A 19,070-nucleotide genomic window follows, 5' to 3' on the forward strand; every position below is an offset into this window, starting at 1 on the left:
CACAGCCATGACTTGATACTTTCTACACAGTGTCTGCTTCACTTGCAGCAGCAAGGTTTTTGAGGACAGTGATATTTATCTATGTATCCCCAGGATCTCCCCCGGTGCAGTCACATGCCAAGCAATCAGCAAACGCCCATAAACAAATGGATGAGGTCTTGCAAAGGACATTAGGCCTGGAAGGGGTCCCATATGGCAGCATTCCTGCTTATTACAGTGTCTTTCGAACAGGCCTGACTGCACATTCTTAATGAGCAAGAATGGCATTTGCTTCAGTGCCTTGGGATCTTCAATGTAAGTAGTGAAAGGGCCATACATACCAAACACTTCATCCAGTTCATTGTCTAATTTTTTCTGGACTTCTGGATGGCAACTCAATAGGTACAAGGCCCAGTTTATTCCAGCTGCAGTTGTGTCATGGCCCTACAAATGTAAGAGAAAAAAAAAAGCTTAGAAAGCAGAGTTCTATTGAGAAGGTTAGGGATGCTAACTCTATTTTGAATTGTCTCTGGATTTGACAGCTGTGACGTGACCCCAGACAAGTTAATTTTATACAGTATGTTACCTCTGTGGGGAACAAACCAATGAAACAATCCCTTCAAAGGGGATGCCTCTGGGTACAGGGACATTTCAATATGACAGAGTCACATACTTGGTGAGAGTGGCTGGGCTGGGCTAACAGGGGGCATTCCAAGGGCATTCTGTGCGCTGGACTGTTTTTGAGGGAATAAAAGTGTGACTTTCCTGAGCCAAGTGGCCAGATCTGCATTTCTCCACAGTCCCCCATTTGTATGGTTGACTTCACCCGTACTCCAGGGAGCACATGGGTGATTCTGAGCAAGAGTCTCCACATCAAGAAGTTGATAAATTGCCCCATTTAAACCTTGATGAGTTTGAGGCAAAATACCAAACATTTTGCAGAAACGAACTCAATTATTTTTCACAGAAAATCCATGGGGGCCCGTCCGGCGTGGCTCAGTGTTTGAGTATCGACCTATGAACCAGGAGGTCATGGTTCGATTCCTGGTCATGACACATGGGGTTGTGGGCTCAATCCCCAGTAGGGGGCATGCAGGAGGCAGCTAATCAATGATTCTCTCTCATTATTGATGTTTCTGTCTCTCCCCCTCCCTTCAATAAAAATACATTTCTCTGAAATCTATAAAAATATATATATATTTAAAATCTCCATGGGATTCTTGATACTGCTATTCACATTTTAGAGATTGACAAACTGAGCCCCAAACTGAGCTACATGACTTTCCCAGGGCCCAACAGCTTCATAGGAGGTGGAGGCAAGAATAGGACCCTCAGAGTTTCTGATGACAAAGCTGAGTCCACACTCTCCACCTCGGGGAGTGTGGAGGATCCGGGGTGAGGAGACTCCAGCTCCAATACTGATGCTCACACCCTGGTTGACCTTATTCTCTATCCGTTCAGGGTCTTTAGGCATCAGCCCCTTATTTACTGTCCTCATCTCACCAGGACACTCCACATGCATAATGGTAAGTTCTTCAGAAAAAAAAATGTATTTGAAAAAAAAAAGATACTATTATAACTCTTACTGGTCCATTTACCCTATGCAACACAAGTGACCATTGTAATATTTCATCTCCTGGAAGAAGTCTCTGAAGCACTTGTTTTAGCTCCTAAGTGGAATTGTTCAGGACTTTTCTGCAATTTTCTGATGTTGGCATTATTGTCTTTTCTCATACTTGCAATTTCTTTACAGAAATGACCCTGAAGTCCAGACAAAAGCTGGCCCATGTCACTCAGTTGTTTAGCAAAGTCATAGAGGACGTGCTCTTGCTAAACAATTCTAATAGCTTCCCTTGAATTTGAAAATGAAGTTCCTGTTTTATTTTTTTCTGTGACCCAAAGGCAGCAAATACAAAGCACAGAGCCAACACTTGCATTGGCGGAACTGCGCAGGGCAAGAATCAGCCACACCAGGAGCCTAAAAGGCCTGGCACAGACATAGAAGCATGGAACAGATTGTCTGTTCCATCTCAGAGGGAAGGAGGGGGTGGGTGTGTAAGGGAGTGGGAAGAGATCAACCAAAGAACTTGTATGCATATATGCATAACCCATGGACACAGACAAGAAGGTGGTGAAGACCTGGGGTTGGGGGCAGGAGCAGGCTATAAGGGGTTATTGGGGGAAAACGGGGGACATATGTAGTACTTTTAACAATAAAGATTTTTAAAATAAATAAAATGAAATTTAAAAGTAAAAAAATAAAATAAAAGGCCTGGCAGCAACAGCCTGCATCCTCTTACGGAGGAGATCAGAATATTGTAGTTATACATGCTATGTTCTCTATTTCATGGGTAGAAGAGAAAAATTAGAACTTCAAAGAATGTTAGAGCTGCAAGAAAGAGATCATTAGTCTGGTTGTTTTTGTGGAAGTGAGAGGTTACTGGTGGGAGATGGATGTGTATGTGCAGGTGTGAGTGTGTGTGTAAGTGCACGTGTGAGTGTGTGTATGCACGTGTGGGTACAGGGGCCATTTCAACATCAGACACCAGCCGTTATGTGTTGCACAAGAATGTGCCAGGCACGATGGTTGGTGCACATTAGAAAACTATGCACCTAGTCCTCAGAGCTGTTCTGTGAGGCCCGTGCTATACCAAGGAGGACACAGAAGTCTCAAAAGGGAGCCTGAGGTCATTCTAGTATAGGTCAGAGCTGGGATTTGGCTCCACAGCCCACATTTTAGTGAAATACTTGTAGATGTCCATTTTCTGCATAATGTTTCTTTTCTATAAAGTGATCTGCTTAAAATAGCAGTTTAAAACCACTGATATAGTCCATCTTTCCACTTTCCACACAGGATGACTGTGGCAGAGATCTGCAATGACTGGGCCTGTCTCGTATGGCCAGTCAGCACAGACCTGGGAGAAGTCAGGTCTGTGGACCCTTCGCACCGCTTGCTTCCTGCTACAGGGCACAGAGCTTCCTCCCTGGGGAGGCACTGCACCCAGGCGGCTGCAGGCAGAGCAAACACAGTGCATGCAGTCTGCCATTGAACACTGATGGCTTTCTCTTTCTTCTATTTCCAGGATATTCCACTTGCTGCCTTTTAAAACCATTTCTTAATCTTTATTTGGTAAGCCACATGTTAAGAGCTTTTCTATTTATAATATTTAATGTCGTTACTTGTAAAGTTATCTTTGTGAAAAACTCGTCTTTTTGTCCAGCCGGTATGGCTCAGTGGTTGAGTGTTGACCTATGAATAAGGAGGTCATGGTTCAATTCCTGGTCAGGGCACATTCAGGAGGCAGCCAATCAATGATTCTCTCTCATCATTGATGTTTCCATCTCTCTTTCCCTATCCCTTTCTCTCTCTCCTTAAAAAAAAATGAATAAAACTATATATTTTTTAAATTTGTCTTTTTTTTTTTAAATGTAAAGACCAGAAATCTCTTTAGAATCACAAACTGGTTAACTATCTACTAGAAGGAGCTGGGAAGATGGTGGCTGGCAGGACAGAGTTGAGGAAGAAGGTTTGAGTGAGTGAGGAAGTGACAGGGGAGTGTGTGGGAATGAGTGAGGGACAGTTAAAACCGGCAGGAGTATCAGAGGCTGGCAGACCAGGCTCTTCTGGACAGGGAGCCCCTACCACCGCTGCGGGCACTCCCCCGGCTGTGGGGATCGGGCAGGGAGCACACACCATCTTGAAGGGGAGAGGAGCCTCCTCTAGGAACTTATCAGCACCACCACCCAGACTAGCTTTGGACACCGCCTGCGACCCTGCAGCCACACCAGACGAAGTCATGCCGCCTTGTCCGCAGACCTGCAGACCCTAGGACACCTACCTCCAAGGGAGCACAGATCCCGCAGCAGTAAGTGGGACTTCCCCCTCCCTGGCTGCCGACCTCCAGACACCGTGGTCACGCCAATCCAGTGCACAGGCACCCTGAGTCTGCCACCCTGGCAGAGGGCTCTCTGGTGCCTCTGTAAGCCCCTGCTGGGTGCGCACATATCCAAACAAGAGCGCACGGCCCTGGCAGTAGAACCTCGGACTTCCCACTTCCTGGCTGCCTGCCCACAGATACAGTGATCATGTGGTTTCAGCACACAGGTCCCCTGAGTCCTCTGCCCTGTGAGCAGCCTATGGCGCACTCATATCCAACTAAGGGCAGACGACCCTGGCTGCAGAAACTCGGACTTCCCCCTCCTCGACTGCCGATCTCCGGTCCCCGCAGTGGCACCAATCCAGCGCACAGCCCTCTTGAGCCTGCTGCCCTGGCGGGTGGCTCCCAGGTGCCTCTCAGAGCCACAGCAAGGCATCCAGTTCCCAAGGTAGCGCTGCGGAAGCATACAAGCACCCTGAGCTCACTGTCGCAGCAGACAGCTCCTGGGTGCCTCTGTAAGCCGCCGCTGGATGCATGTATCCAACCAAGGGAACACAGCTCGCAGGACAGAAACTGGGACTTCTCGCTCCCCCGGTTGGCGGCACACCAAGATCTTGCAGCTCCAGCTTATGGGCCCCATGAGCACACAGCCTCAGCAGATGGCTCCTGGGCCCCTCTGTGAGCTGCCATTGGGCGTGTGCCTCTCCAACCAAGGGCACACGGCTCCCTCAAAAGGATACATGACATCTCCTTCCCGGCTGCCTACCTCTGGACACCTTGGTGAGTTACTGAGGACCCTCCTCCCCAGACAAGGTCATATTGTTTCAGCCATAGACTCTGAGATTTCCACAACCCCAGATGCTGGATCCTGAACCCCCTTGTCATTCAGAGAGGGAAATCACTTTGGCCAGAGTTCCACTGCCTCAACCGCAGACTATGGGACAGCGGTCTCCCACTGTCTCAGGCTCTGGGACCCTCGTAGTGAGTTATAGAGTGACGCTACCCCAGCAAGAGTCACACAACACCAGCCAAAGTCAAAGGACCTGAGCCTCAGGCCCCAAGACCCCTTCCTCCCAAGCCCATGCACTCTGGGAACTCATAGTGAGCACATACCAGTGAGACTTCAGGCAACCCTTTCCACAAGTGCTGGAACCATGATCACATCCACAACAGCTTGCACAACGAAGGTGGAGGTGAGTCACATTGCCAATTTGTGACGAAACTTCATCCACGAATAAGAAACTAACACTCAAGATCCAAGTACATCAAGAGAACCCAAATAGCTCAAGTAGGCGACTCCGCTAGATCACCAAGCCCAGGAGATCTGAGAAACTGCACCACTTGGTCCAAAAAATCACCAACTACACAGGATTATCCCCAAAAGAACCTGGTAGCAAAGCAGTTGGATCTAAGACATAGAAACAATTAAAACATTACAGCAAATAGTGGGGAGACATAAAAACAATCCCCAAAGGAAAGAAATAAAGGAATCAACAGAAAGGGAATTAAATGAGATGGAGGCAAGTAACTTGTCAGAGAAAGAATTCAGAGTAATGGTTATAAGGATGCTCAAACATCTGGATGACAAATACACACAATTCAATGAGAATTATAAGAAGCTGAATAAGAATGTCACCAACATGAAAAGGAATCAAGAGGAAATGAAGAATGACCTAGCTGCAATAAAGAACATAAAGAAAGGCTTCAATAGCAGACTTGAAGAGGCTGAGTACCACATCAGTGAATTAGAAGACAGGGTAGGAAAAAACACACAAACACAGCAGCAATTGGAAAGAAAACTTAGAAAGCAGGAGGTGAGCCTAAGGGAGCTTTGGGACAACAAGAAAGGAAACAACATCCACATAATAGGGGTGCCAGAAAGACAGGAAGAGGAGCAAGGAATAGAAAACCAGTTTGAAGAAATAATGACAGAAAACTTCCCTGATGTTGGGAAGAAAGAAAACCATACAAGTCTACAACTTTTTCTGAAGAAGAAAGTTGATCTGGTATTTAATTAGGGTCTTAAATTTTGTAATTTCTAACTACAATATAATGACTCTTCATCAGTGATAACAAGCTACTTCAAAATGTAATCAGACTTATAAAAAATGCTAAAAACTTTTTAAAAGAATTCCTAGAAATTATTTTTTTAAGTTAAAAAGAAATTGAGAACAGATATCCCTTATACCAAGGATCCCAACATATTTTAAAAGGTGAGTACAAATAATTCTTGCTATTTCATGTTATTTCTAATTTTATTATTCAATGCTTTAACAGGTCTATTAGTGCTGGCTATTTCTTCATCCTTAGCAAATCCCAAGATTAAAAACAAATATTTTCTTGTTATGTAACAGGAACTGTAATTTGTTTAATGATGATACCTGAGACTAACATGACAATACAAAATACCTCAAACATGAAAGTGTCCACTTCTTCTCGAATAGCCTCAAGGCTGAGCTTGTTCCCTTCATCATCCATCACATTTAAAAGCAGGTCGAGAAAAGCCTTGCGTTTTCTCTTGGAGAGGTTCATGACTTTGTCATCAGTTTTACGTTCTTCATCTCTCTTTATTTCATTGGCCCGTTCATTGATGACCTATATGATTTAAATGATCACATGCTTTAGTGTAGAATTTGATATGGCCTAATAATCATTGTCCTGTCAAAATATACTAGCTTCTTTAACTGATTTTTTTTCTAAGCCTTTCCTGTTCTGTCTCACTGAACAGGAACTTTTGTTTTTATGAAAATATAGTAAAGCTTTCCGTGAACATTTTTAGGGCGTTATTTGATATAAGACTTTTAAAAACAAATTTAATGTCAGACAAATACATCATTTCCAAGGACTATTTTTGCAGCCTTTCCAACATGGGAATAGAGTAGTAGTCTAATGAATAGGGCCACAGCGACTTGAAAGAGCTCATGAGAAAAAGTTGGGTCATAGTGAGAACACAATCATCATATAATAGACTAATTATAAATCACTCTAATTACGTGTTGTATTGGAGAAAAGAATCACCATGTATGCTTGTCGCTCCTTCTGCCTAAAATGCTCTTGCCTCAGAAGCCAGCATGACTAGCTTCCTCCCTAGTTTAGATCTCCACTGCCCATTGTCACACTGTCAGGGTCACTGCTACCCTAGTCCCTAGCACTCACTCTCTTCCTAAGCCTGCTTTACCTTTTTTTCCATTTTACTTACCACCTGGCATTGTATTTCTTATTGAGTGACTTTCTCCTCCAACTTTAATGTAGCAGCAAATTTTTCTTTATTCATTGATATATTTCCAAACTTTAGAACACTGCTTGGCATTTTAAAAATGTTCATCAGGCCCTAACCAGTTTGGCTCAGTGGATAGAGCGTCGGCCTGTGGACTGAAAGGTCCCAGGTTCGATTCCAGTCAAGGGCATGTACCTTGGTTGTGGGCACATCCCCAGTAGGAGGTGTACAGGAAGCAGCTGATTGATGTTTCTCTCTCATCGATGTTTCTAATTCTCTATCCCTCTCCCTTTCTCTGTAAAAAATCAATAAAATATATTTTTTTAAAAAAAATAAACATCCCTTTAAAAAAAATGTTCATCAGGTATGTGTTGAATGAATAAAAAAATGAAAGCCCCTGAGCTTAATTTGGTTACACATTTCAACTTTCTCCTCCTTTCAGGCAATTGTCCAAACCTGCTTCTGCTTTGAATGAACAGATCCCAAACTCCATAAGGGCAAGCATCATGTCCTCTCTTTGATTCTTGGTGAAACCCCTAGTGCCTGGTACTTAGTATGCAATTTTTGATATTATCCATCCAATTTGGAATTCATTCATTATTGATACTGATATTAATGCATGAAATTTGAAGACAAGTGTAATCTACACTGATAAAAGACAAAGATGCTAATTGACCATACCTTCACTACACCCACCAATCAGAGCGACTATATGCAAATTAACCCAACCAAGATGGCGACCGGCAGCCACGGAGCTGGAGCAAGCAGGAGGCTTGGTTGCCCGGGTGATGAAGGAAGCCAAGCTTCCTGCCTGCCCTGAGCCGGCTGTGGCCTCCGCTCATGGCAACAAAGTTTCAATTATAGAAGACAAATAAATCCCAGATACCTGCTTCCAGCCAGCCTCCACTGGGAGCTTGGGGGGCTGGGGGCCGTGGCCAGCCTGCAAACAGCCATCAGCCCCTCACCCAGGCTGGCCAAGCACTCCTATATAATAAAAGGGTAATATGCAAATTGACCATAACAGCAGAATGACTGGGAATGACTGGTAACTATGACACACAGTGACCACCAGGGGGCAGATGCTCAATGCAGGAGCTTCCCCCTGTTTGTCAGTGCGCTCCCACAGGGGGAGCTCTGCTCAGCCACAAGCCAGGCTGATGGCTGCCAGTACAGCGGTGGTGGTGGGAGCCTCTCCTGCCTCCTCAGCAGCGCTAAGGATGCCCAACTACAGCTTAGGCCTGCTCCCCGCTGGCAAGTAGACATCTCCCGAGGGCTCCTGGGCTGCCAGAGGAATGTCTGACTGCCAGCTTAGGCCCAATCCCCCGGAGAGCAGGCCTAAGCCAGCAGGTGGTCACCCCCTGAGGGGTCCCAGACTGCGAGAGGGCACAGACCGGGCTGAGGTACCCCCCCGAGTGCAGAAATTTTTGTGCACCGGGCCTCTAGTTATACTTATAAAATACAAACTGTTCACCATTCACCTATTGCCAGACAATTTTGCTATACTCCACTGAGGGCAGCTCACTCCAACATCTCAGTCATCTAACATCTAGACAATCTAACAACTTGATCTCTTGGTGGAGGAAGTACCTCATTGTCAGGAAGCAATGCCATCATATTTTAAACTAAAATTTACAGCAAAGAACAAATATAATTACTTCAGCACTTTTATCAGTACATTTAAATTATAATGCATGTTTTCAATTAAAGTTTGCCTTTTCTAAACATACTTTTAACACAAAGACAGACTATATCCAGAACATTACTATTTCCTTGTCATTAAAAATTAAATAATAATATCTAGTTAATTTTTATCTTTTCCAGTGTAAGATACTGCTATAAATGCCTTTTGTCTTGGAAAACTATTGCCTAATCCAAATATTTTGCAGAAGATTCTTATAATACAGACCCTGTGTCTTTATTCTCTTAGCATAGCACCCAGTTTCTTAATAAACTACCATACCTCATATCACATTTTGGAATTATTTATTTATAGACAACCTCCCCCAGTAGACTATCCTCCCCCAGTAGGGAACATTAATGACTGGGCATGTTAACAAACATAGGAGTCATGCACTTATAAAAGTTCTAGAAAGTGATAGTGGTAGGGGTTGCACAACATTGTTAATGCCCCTAATGCCACTGAATGGCACACTTAAAATGGCTATTATGATCAATTTTATGTTATGTATGTTTGTCCACATTTAAAAAAATGAGGACTTACATTGGTGGTAAAATTATGTAAGATCTTAAGGTTCCTTTTGTGGTCCCTTCCTTCTTTAAACAAAAGGTACAATACGTCATGCCAGAACCAAATCGTCTTCATTCTTCGATGTAGTAAATCAGTCATCCTATAAACAGGATGCAAATGTATCAGCTGATATATCAAAAATGTGCATTGCTTGAGTATCTATTTGGTGCCTGGTCTCAATGAGGGTAATATGTGGCAACGATGATAATTCGTCTTAGCGGCTACCAAGAGCTCTATGCTTTATGCTCAACAATGAAGGCATGGGTTATTACACATCCAAGGAAGCTTAAAAATTAAATGGGTCCTTTAGAGGAATGAAGAATACATTCCAAAACATCTTTATTAAATGGCCATCTGATCTCTCCTTCTATTTCTCCAGGAAGAGTTCCGGACCACCCCAAGCTGCCTGTAGCTCTTATAGCACAGGGTGGGGTGAAATCTGCCTGTTTAATGTCCACGCATTTGCTTGATCACTCCTCTGCTATCCTCTTCTCCAGGAAAGTGCCCCTCTGTCACATCCCTGTCCCAAGTCCCTCCCTCAACATTTCCAGTGATGGAGCAGACAGACCTAGACATGATCTCCTCCTTAGAGAGCTGCTTACAGGCCAATTCTGCAGAGCGGTCTTTCCTGGTCACTCAATCTGTGGGCCCTATTGCTGTTTTCTTCTCAAATAGCAACTTTATTTTTTCTTTCTAAGCAATTATTATAGTTTATAAGTTTATACTTATTTGTTTTGATGCTTGTATCCCTGTTATTCTGTACTGTGGACCACTATAAAACTAGTCAGTATCTTGTGTAATGAATGGCAGATTATATCTTATATAATAAAAGCCTTACATGTAGAGTCTGGTCCTCCATTCGGCCATTCAACCAATCAAAGTTTAATATGCTAATGATATGCTACAGCTGCACAACTGCTCACTATGATGTGCACTGACCAACAGGGTCAGATACTCCAACCGGTACATTAGCTTGCTGCTGGGGTCCGGCTGATTGGGAATGAGCGAGATGGGCCAGACACGCCCAGGAGCCTTCCCAGGGTCCCGCCCTGGCTGGCCAACCTCCAGCATCTCTCCTTGGCCCTGATCGTGCAATGGTGGTGTCCCTTTGCCTGGCCTGTGTTGTCTTGAAATCCGGGTCAGGGGACCACCCCCGGCCCGCCCCCAGGTGCACGAATTTTATGCACCAGGCCTCTAGTAAGCTAATATGTGTTAAAATGAAATGGGCAGTGGACTTAAAGACAGAATTCCTCAAATCAAACCCTGGCCCTGCCTTTTAATACTTGAATAATCTCAAGCAATTTTTCAAAGTACAGTGGGGCCTTGACTTAGGAGTTTAATTAGTTCCATGACGGAGCTCATAACTCAAATTACTCATATGTCAAATCACTGTGATGTTCACTGCGCCAACTAGCGTGGGGTATCTGAAGCTGGCTCGTAACCCGAATTTTTTTGAGTTTGCAACTCAAAGCAAAAAATCGGCCGAGAGACGGCTCGTATCTCAAAAAAACTCGTTAGTTGGGACACTCGTAAGTCAAGGCCCCACTGTAAATATGACTATTTCAATTAAAAAATAATACATACTGAGTGCAGAAAATATGGGAAGAAATAATAACAACTCAAACAAGAAAGAGAATCACATAACACAAAATAATAATCACAGCTAACATTATGGAATAATATCTACAAGTTTTTTTTAATGAATAATTTTTTAAACCTAGTAGTTATCATGCTAAAAATATTGTTTTTATCTCAATGTTATCACTAATCATCATAATGTAATTTCTCAATATATCATAAAATAATCATTAAAAATTATACCATAGCCTGGGTGTGCCACATTTTATACAATAAATCCTTTACTGTTAAAATACATGCTTAAATGATTAGATTGATTTTTAGTGCAATATTTCATTGTGAAACAATGAAAAAGATACAACACAGACAAAAAATTATTAGCAATATTTTTTAAAGCTTGAATCAATAACAATTTTAAAAATAATTAGAAGGGCTCTGTTTACCTATAAACTGCACGGACATACTCAGAATCATCATTAGTCTGAGCATCAATACTCTTGCCCATAGCTGTTTCTGCAAAATATGGGTGAGAAGCAACCATTCAATTCATATACATGCCTTCTGTTTATGCTCCAGTGGCAAACACTTCAAAAAAGACATAAATTCTTATATATTTTAGAATTGTTCCTTTCCCTCTTTCACTCTTGCACCTTTTGTTTCTACTACTCCCTGTTCCTACTCCTGTTTCCCTCTGACCTTCCTGGCAGGTTGGCTCTGCTCCAAGCCCTAGTAGTTGGTCCTGCTTCTCAGGAGACTAATTTAGCAGAAGGACTACCCCAAAGAAGCCAATATCCTTTCTAACCCCTTCATTTGCATCCCCAGTGAATTGTTATTTTCTATTTAGGCCATTGTATGTTTACACCATAGCTCTAGAAACAAATCCATGAGACTTACCACAGATTATATCTAAGGCACAAAGAGTGATGTAAAAAAAGCAGTTAAATTTTTCTCCATCAACATGTTTTTCAAGCTTATTAACCAATATGTTGGCTTGTTCATTCATGACACCTAAGAAGTCTTCCAGAATGGTAAAATGGAAAGTGGGTGTTAACATTTTTCTCCTGGAGCGCCATTTGTTTCCAGTACTAGAAATACAAGACATGGTTACAAAGAAGAGAAAAGCAACATCCAAAGCAAATAAAGCATAGTCAAGACAACAAATTCTTCTTAATCTACAGATTCCCAAATGCTTTGGTCAAAATGTCAAGGGGAGATTCATATACAGTTACAGGATGGGCATATTTTAGATATTCTTCTATATTACCAATGTTTAAAAGAGCACTCACCAAATTTGAAAATTTTAAAAATTTTTCTAAATTTCTAAGTTCTGAGTTTCCAAAAGTTAGAAATTTCCCCCCTTTATCCAACCTCAACCCTCTGAAGGTCAAGGAGCTCCATGAGTCTACTTTGAAATTTAATATCTTCGAAGTCTCCAAAGTCCCCACCAAAGTCCTGCTTTCTGTTTCTCAGTTGATGGGGTCCTGTTGCTGCATGCCAGCTCAAGGATTGAATTACTGTGCTCAACTTACTTCTCTGGGGATGACTGCTTTTTCATTGAATTTCAAGAATTCCCTGTACAAAACTCCCCTGTGCCGTACTCCATTTATACATTGGGACTTTCTAACTCTCCTTGGAACACTGGTGATCATCATTATTGAATACCATGGCTGGAGATTACTCTACACCCTGGGTTCCTGTCTCTCAGAGGCCCATTACCACCCAACCTTTCAGCTTCTCCCTACTACCCAACAGCACATTCTTGCTACAGGAAAACTACCCAGGGTCAATGCCTGACATAAGTTACGCACAAGACAGCTTTACCAATTTACACTGACTTACCTTGTAAGAAGTCCTAGGCCAAGCCATGGTTGTACAAACCTGTACAGATAAGACTTGTCAATTTGCTCTGAGCTAGTTAAAATTACCTTAGAAAGAGAGAAAAGAAAAATGAGAGATAGAGATATGAAAGCAACCTTAATTATAAGAATGCTAAACTGGAACACAACGACTTTCTAAAGTAACATTTCATAACAATTACTTCTTTGTGGTTCATTTTCATTACTATGACTCAAAGAAATTTAACTTGTGTTGGAGCATACAACTGTCTCTAACTCTTGGAGACTAGCTGGAGTTGATTGAAAGGAAAATGTCCAAGATAATTCCCTGACTCCTCCCATGAATTAGGAGCCAAGTGCAGTTGTTTATTGAGGGTAGGAGTGAGGGAAGAGAAGGTGGGTGAATCAAAGGATGACCACATTTAGGGAAATGGAAATCACAAGTTCATTATCAGGTATGTTGATTTGGAGGCATTCATGTTGACATAGTCTGAAAGCAGGTATGAAGCTCAGGATTAAGGTTTATACTAGGTACACATTTGAATGTCTCCAGGATAGAAGTAGCATTGGGAACCATGGGTATAATTAGGTTGCCTGGAGTCAAAGTAGAGGAAAAGGGATGAGCATATGCACAAAATGCTTCTCAGGATCTTGCTGCAGTTCCCTACTTTGGACAGATCTCTATCCACATATACTAAGCCCACTTATACTAGGCCATCAATGGCTGAAATCCCACCTGTGGCCCTCTTGTATCTCCTTCGGACCAGATTCTGTAGTGTGGTACCAGAGACACTCTAAGAGTTTTACCACAATGAGTAAGAAAAATGTATCCAAGCCCAACAACCCTAGGAAATTCTGCTGTTAATTTTTCTCCATGCAGAGAAGGTCTGTTTATCCCATTTTTACTTAATGATCCAAGTCCATTGTCATCAAACCATAAGATAATACCCCAAATGTCATGATAATAAGTAAAAGATAGCTATACAATTTATTTAGGAGTAATTTCAATAGCGTGAATTAACAACATCTTCCCCATCGATATCAGATTAATGTTCTCTTTTTAAAAATTAACTTGAAATAATAAAAGTATAATGGATACTCTGAGCATCTTAAGGGAAACACATAAATTTCATTAGTCTTATATTTTTGTAATCTTAAACGAGTGCCTGGCAGATGATATGAGCTCACCATGTAGAATAATCTATTTATGGTTCTGTTCAACTGAATACGTCCCAAAAAGGGAGGACAAATACATTACCTGATACCAAATGTGTATAGACATATAGAAGCTGCTACTCTTCTCAGAACTCAGACTATATCTGGAAATCGTTAAATGGCACCTTCACAGCCTTAGAAATTTAATGGAGTCCTCACTGTATTGAATTCAATTAAATATAAGGACATATATTTGCTGTTTATTCTGATGAGATTCTCACACCATCAAATATACAATGAAGCATTGATCATAGTCACCATCGACTCACCTCTATAGTTTCGGCCTTATACATGGCTATTACTGGTACTGTGCCAAGCCAGGCTTTTACCATTGGCACATGTCTGTTTTGTTCAGTATAATAAATCACCTGCTGGAAAAACTCTAGGAGAAAATATTTAATTTTAAATAAGTTCCTTACTGTGTCTTTTTTGTTTCTTTTTACTCTTTTAATTTTGGGCAACTCTCTCAATATCTCCCAGATCTTTCACATCTTGAAGCTAAACCACACAGTTGTCCTTACTAAATATTTAATGAATGAATTATGAGGCTAATTTAATTATGAATGATATATATGCAACAACCTGGTTAACTGAGAAATGCCAAGCACTGTGGATGTTTGTGGTGACCTTATGACATACCTTCCCCAAGAACACCGAGGTTGTTCAGTTTCTCCTGACCTGCTTCAGTCTAGTGTTCTATAGAAAGGGATACCTGTCCCAACTCTCCAGCCCTGATAGATGCTTCCCTTTCACCCTCTCTAAAACAGTATTGAAGTTCCTCAACAAATTGAGGTTAGAGCTACGATATGATCCAGCAATTCCTCTTCTGGGTATTTATCTGAAGAACATGAAAACACTAATTCAAAAAGATATATGCACCCCAACGTTAACTGCAGCATTACTTACAATAGTGGAAGCAACCTTAGGTGTCCATTGATGGATGAATGGATAAAGAAGATGTGATAATATTGGGCCAGCTGGCATGGCTCAGTGGTTGAGCGTTGACTGGGTCAGGACATACGCCCGGGGTTGCAGGCTTGATCCCCAGTGTGGGGCATGCAGAAGGCAGCCAATCGATGATTCTCTCTCATCATTGATGTTTCTCTCTCTCTCCCCCTCCCTTCCACTCAGAAATCAATAAAGAATATATATATATATATATATGGTGTCTATATATATATAAGATAAAATATTGACATTTGTGATAACATGAATGGATCTTAAGGGTATTATGCTAAGTGAAATAAGTCAGACACACAAGGACAAAAACAGTCTGATTTAACTCATATGTAAAATATAAAACAAAAAAGTAACAAATGAACAAATATAACAAAATAAAAACAAATTCAAGGATATAGATGACAGAATAGTGGTTATAGGGGAGAAGGAGAGTGGAGAGAAGGCAAAGTAGGTAAATGGGTTTAAACAAATGGTAATAGATGGAAACTAGACTTTTGGTTGTGAGCACCCAAAAGAGTATACAAACATCAAATTATACTACTGTACACCTGAAATTTAGATAATGTTATTAACCAATGTGACCTCAAGGAAAAAAAATAATTAAAAAAAACTCTTGTTTTACTAATCCTTCAACTTCTCAAATGTCTCAGGGCCTCTATAGAACCTCTTCTCTTTGTAGGAAACTCTTATTCCTACTGCTTTTTGTCTAATAAAACTGACTTATTTTTCAAGTGTCATCTTAAATGTGATTTTGCTGCAAAGTCTTCTGTGATATTCTGAACAAGATTTCTGGTAATATAACTTCCCAGATTGGCTCCCATGTCTAGTACAGGCACCAGATCTCAGTATTTCTAAATACTGTCCTACAATAAAATAAGCCAATTTTCCTTGGAGAAATCATTGATTTTAGGGCCGAGGCAGAGAAAAATACAAGAAGAGTGGAATATATTATGGTACCGGAAAATAAGGAAGTGCTCAAAAAGTGATGGGGCCATGTTGAAACACCAAGCAGCCAACCTGAAAAGCTCCTAATGCTCCAAACAGGGACACTTTGTGCAATAGAATAAGTAATGATAGAATTAGTTTGTATCACTTCTCTAGCCAATATCTTATAGTTTTCAGTGTACAGGACTTTCACCTCCTCGGTTAAATTTATCCCCAGGTGTTTTATTCCTTTTGATGCAATAGTAGTCCATTGATAGCATAAAGAAATGCAAGTGGTTTTTGTATATTGATTCTATACCCTGCAACTTTACTAAATTTATTTATTAATTCCAACATTTCAGGGGGTGGAGTATCTAGGGTTTCCTATATGAACAATCATGTCGTCTGCATTCTTTTTCTTGCCTAAATGTTCTGACTGGCACCTATAATACTATGTTGAATAAAGTGGTGAGAGTGAGCATCCTTGTCTTCCTGATTTTAGAGGGAACGTTTTCAACATCACATATGGTGTTCTTGCCAAAAATGCATAACCTCAATGAAACTCTGATAAAACAACAGACAAATCCAAACTGAGAGTGATTCTACCAAATACCCGTTTCAGAAAATGTGTCAACGTCTTGATGTGTATGGAAAGACTGATAAACGATCACAGATTAGAAAAGATTAATATTGAAGAACATAACACAAGGAAGCACAACTCCTATATGCCAGGTGAGATTTTGAATTGAGTCATGGAACAGAAAAAGAACACTAGGAAGTGTTGTAAATTTCAAATAAGGGCTGTAGTATTGTTAAGAACATTGGACAAATAATAATGTTCTAGTTTTATAATGATACTAATTCTGTAAAATAACACCATCAGAGCAGGCTTTCTGGGTATATGGCTTATGCGAACTCGATATTATTTTTACAAGTTTCCTTTAGTTCTAATATTATTTGAATGAATAAAGTTTTATAAAGAAGGGGAGTTTTATTATCTGAAGCTGAAGAATAAAAGGTAAGCTGGAGTAAGATTTAAAAATATTTTGTTAGTAGAAGAGAAACACATACACACAATATCTATATATATAAAAACCTCATATGCAAAGTGTCCCCTCGGGAGTTTGACCAAGTGGGAGTTCCATCGCTACCTATGACATGTGCTGACCACCAGGGGGCAGTGCAGACCGAAGGAAGCCCCCAGCCGATGGCTGGCAGCTGCTAGGGAACCTACCATGCACAAATTTTGTACACTGGGCCTCTATTCTATACTAATGAAAGCCTTGGTGGCCCTCGTGTGTGATGTCATCACAATATGGCTACCAAAAGATGACTGCCAAAAGGTGGCCACCACAAGATGGCTGCCACAGGATGGTCGCCACAAAGATGGCCACCACACAGTGACTGCCACAAGATGGCCACACGCACAGCTGAGGTGGGGCCCGGTGGCCATTCCGCAAGGTGAGGCCTGGGGGTCCCGCAGCTCCACGCAGTGCAGAGAAGACCGGTCTTTGCAGAGGAGGTGAGTCGTGGCAGGAGAGGACATTTGTGGGCAATCAGGCTGGCAGGGAAGGACAGTTGGTGGTGATCAGGCCAGCAAGGGAGCAGTTAGGCGTCAATCAGGTCGGCAGGGGAGCGGTTAGGGGGCGATCAGGGTGGCAGGCAGAAGTGGTTAGGGGCAATCAGGCAGGTAGGCAGGCGAGTAGTTAGGAGCCAGCGGTCCCAGATTGTGAAAGGGATGTCCGACTGCCGATTTAGGCCATATCCCGCAGGCACACGGACATCCCCTGAGGGGTCCCAGATTGGAGGGGGTGCAGGCCGGGTTGAGGGACACCCCCAGCCCTCGTGCATGAATTTCATGCACCGGGCCACTAGTATATAAATAATGGGCTATGTCTACATTTCCTTGGATATAGGAAAAAATTTGGTTTGGGAATGTAACAAAAATGTGGAAGAAAGGTCATAGTGAATATAAGAAAGAATCATTTAGCTAAAAAGAATTACTGAGAAACACTGAGAAAAATGTAGGGATTACATAGGGAAATTGGGTAATCAATCAAAGCAGTTTCCTATGACATGTCCAGATATAAGAATGAATATGATGGAAGTACCTTACTTCTTCTTGAAAACACAACATGCTCACACATCAACATGCTCAACAACACACAAATCCAAACTGAGAGCGATTCTACACAATACCTGTCTCAGAAAATGTGTCACCGTCTTGATGTGTATGGAAAGACTGATAAAGGATCACAGATTAGAAAAGATTAATATTGAAGAACATAACACAAGGAAGTACAATAACTATATGCCAGGTGAGATTTTGAATTGAGTCATGGATTCCACAGGCAAGGAACGTGTACCACCAAAGGATCAGATTCCTACTCTCAAGGAATTTATAGTCAGAGGAGATGGTCACTGTGCTACTAATCACAGTATCAGATCAAATGAAATGGGTGTTAAATTAGAAGGTTAAGTCTGAGGAGTTATCGATTTTCATTGAAAAGACTGGAGAAATTCCAAGAAAGAGATGGCATTTGAGCATAAAAGAATGAGTTGGCTTTTTATAGGAAGAAAAAGGAAGTTAGGGTAAACCAGGCAGCAGAAATAGCGGAGCAGAGGCAGGGAGGTCTGAAAATTGCCTATAATTTAGCCAAAGCACAGGATGTGGATGATAACATTGATAGATGAGCTTGGAGTGTGGAAGGCTAAAAAAGTTGGATTTTCTTTTATAGCCTCAAGGCAATAACTGAATGTTCCTGATGAGTACTAGAACCACAGAGTTATATTTTAGGACAATAACACTGAGGTGTGTGGGATCTGTGAAGAACTTGCTATTCCTATTCCAAGGATACAGGAAGCTTCTGGGGGTGGAATTAGATGCAGCCAGTGTTAGGGGCCCTGGTCCTGCTTTATGGCTGGTCCTTATAGTGGGTGTGGGGAAATGATGACCAGTAATCCCAACAACATTAAAGTAGGGAGGAAAGTTTGGGAGTTAACACTTTCTGTATTGAGATCCCGGAGGCCCCATCTGGGGAATGCAGCCCAGCATTCAGAAAGGTCAAACATGACAAAACTCTGGGTCAGGTCAGGAAACACTAAATTGATGAGTGCAACCCAGAGGTGAGGGTTGGGTGGGGTGGGGGAACACAGTGACTAAAGGATTGGGGTACAGGGTCCAGCCCTCAGAGAAGAGAGCTGGCAATGGTTAGACAGAGCCCAAGTCAAACAAC

At 41.8% G+C, this 19,070-nt stretch overlaps 1 protein-coding gene across 4 annotated transcripts in view; it reads right to left on the reverse strand.

Annotated features, from left to right (window-relative positions):
• Positions 1-19,070, reverse strand: part of LOC102240114 (cytochrome P450 4V2-like) — a 74,207-nt gene that overhangs the window by 51,089 nt on the left and 4,048 nt on the right. For 3 of the 4 annotated variants that reach the window (XM_014539011.1, XM_014539010.1, XM_014539012.1), the window contains exons 2-8: positions 14,220-14,332; positions 12,740-12,825; positions 11,795-11,985; positions 11,344-11,413; positions 9,296-9,422; positions 6,267-6,452; positions 321-423 (exon numbers count right to left, since the gene is read on the reverse strand). In XM_014539011.1, coding sequence (XP_014394497.1) covers positions 321-423; positions 6,267-6,452; positions 9,296-9,422; positions 11,344-11,413; positions 11,795-11,985; positions 12,740-12,825; positions 14,220-14,332 — 876 coding nt within the window. The remainder of the gene's footprint in view (positions 1-320; positions 424-6,266; positions 6,453-9,295; positions 9,423-11,343; positions 11,414-11,794; positions 11,986-12,739; positions 12,826-14,219; positions 14,333-19,070) is intronic. The other variant, XM_014539013.1, reaches the window with a different exon arrangement.

Source organism: Myotis brandtii, unplaced genomic scaffold (genome assembly GCF_000412655.1).
Source record: "Myotis brandtii unplaced genomic scaffold, ASM41265v1 scaffold2070, whole genome shotgun sequence".
In the NCBI taxonomy this organism is placed as follows: domain Eukaryota; kingdom Metazoa; phylum Chordata; class Mammalia; order Chiroptera; family Vespertilionidae; genus Myotis; species Myotis brandtii.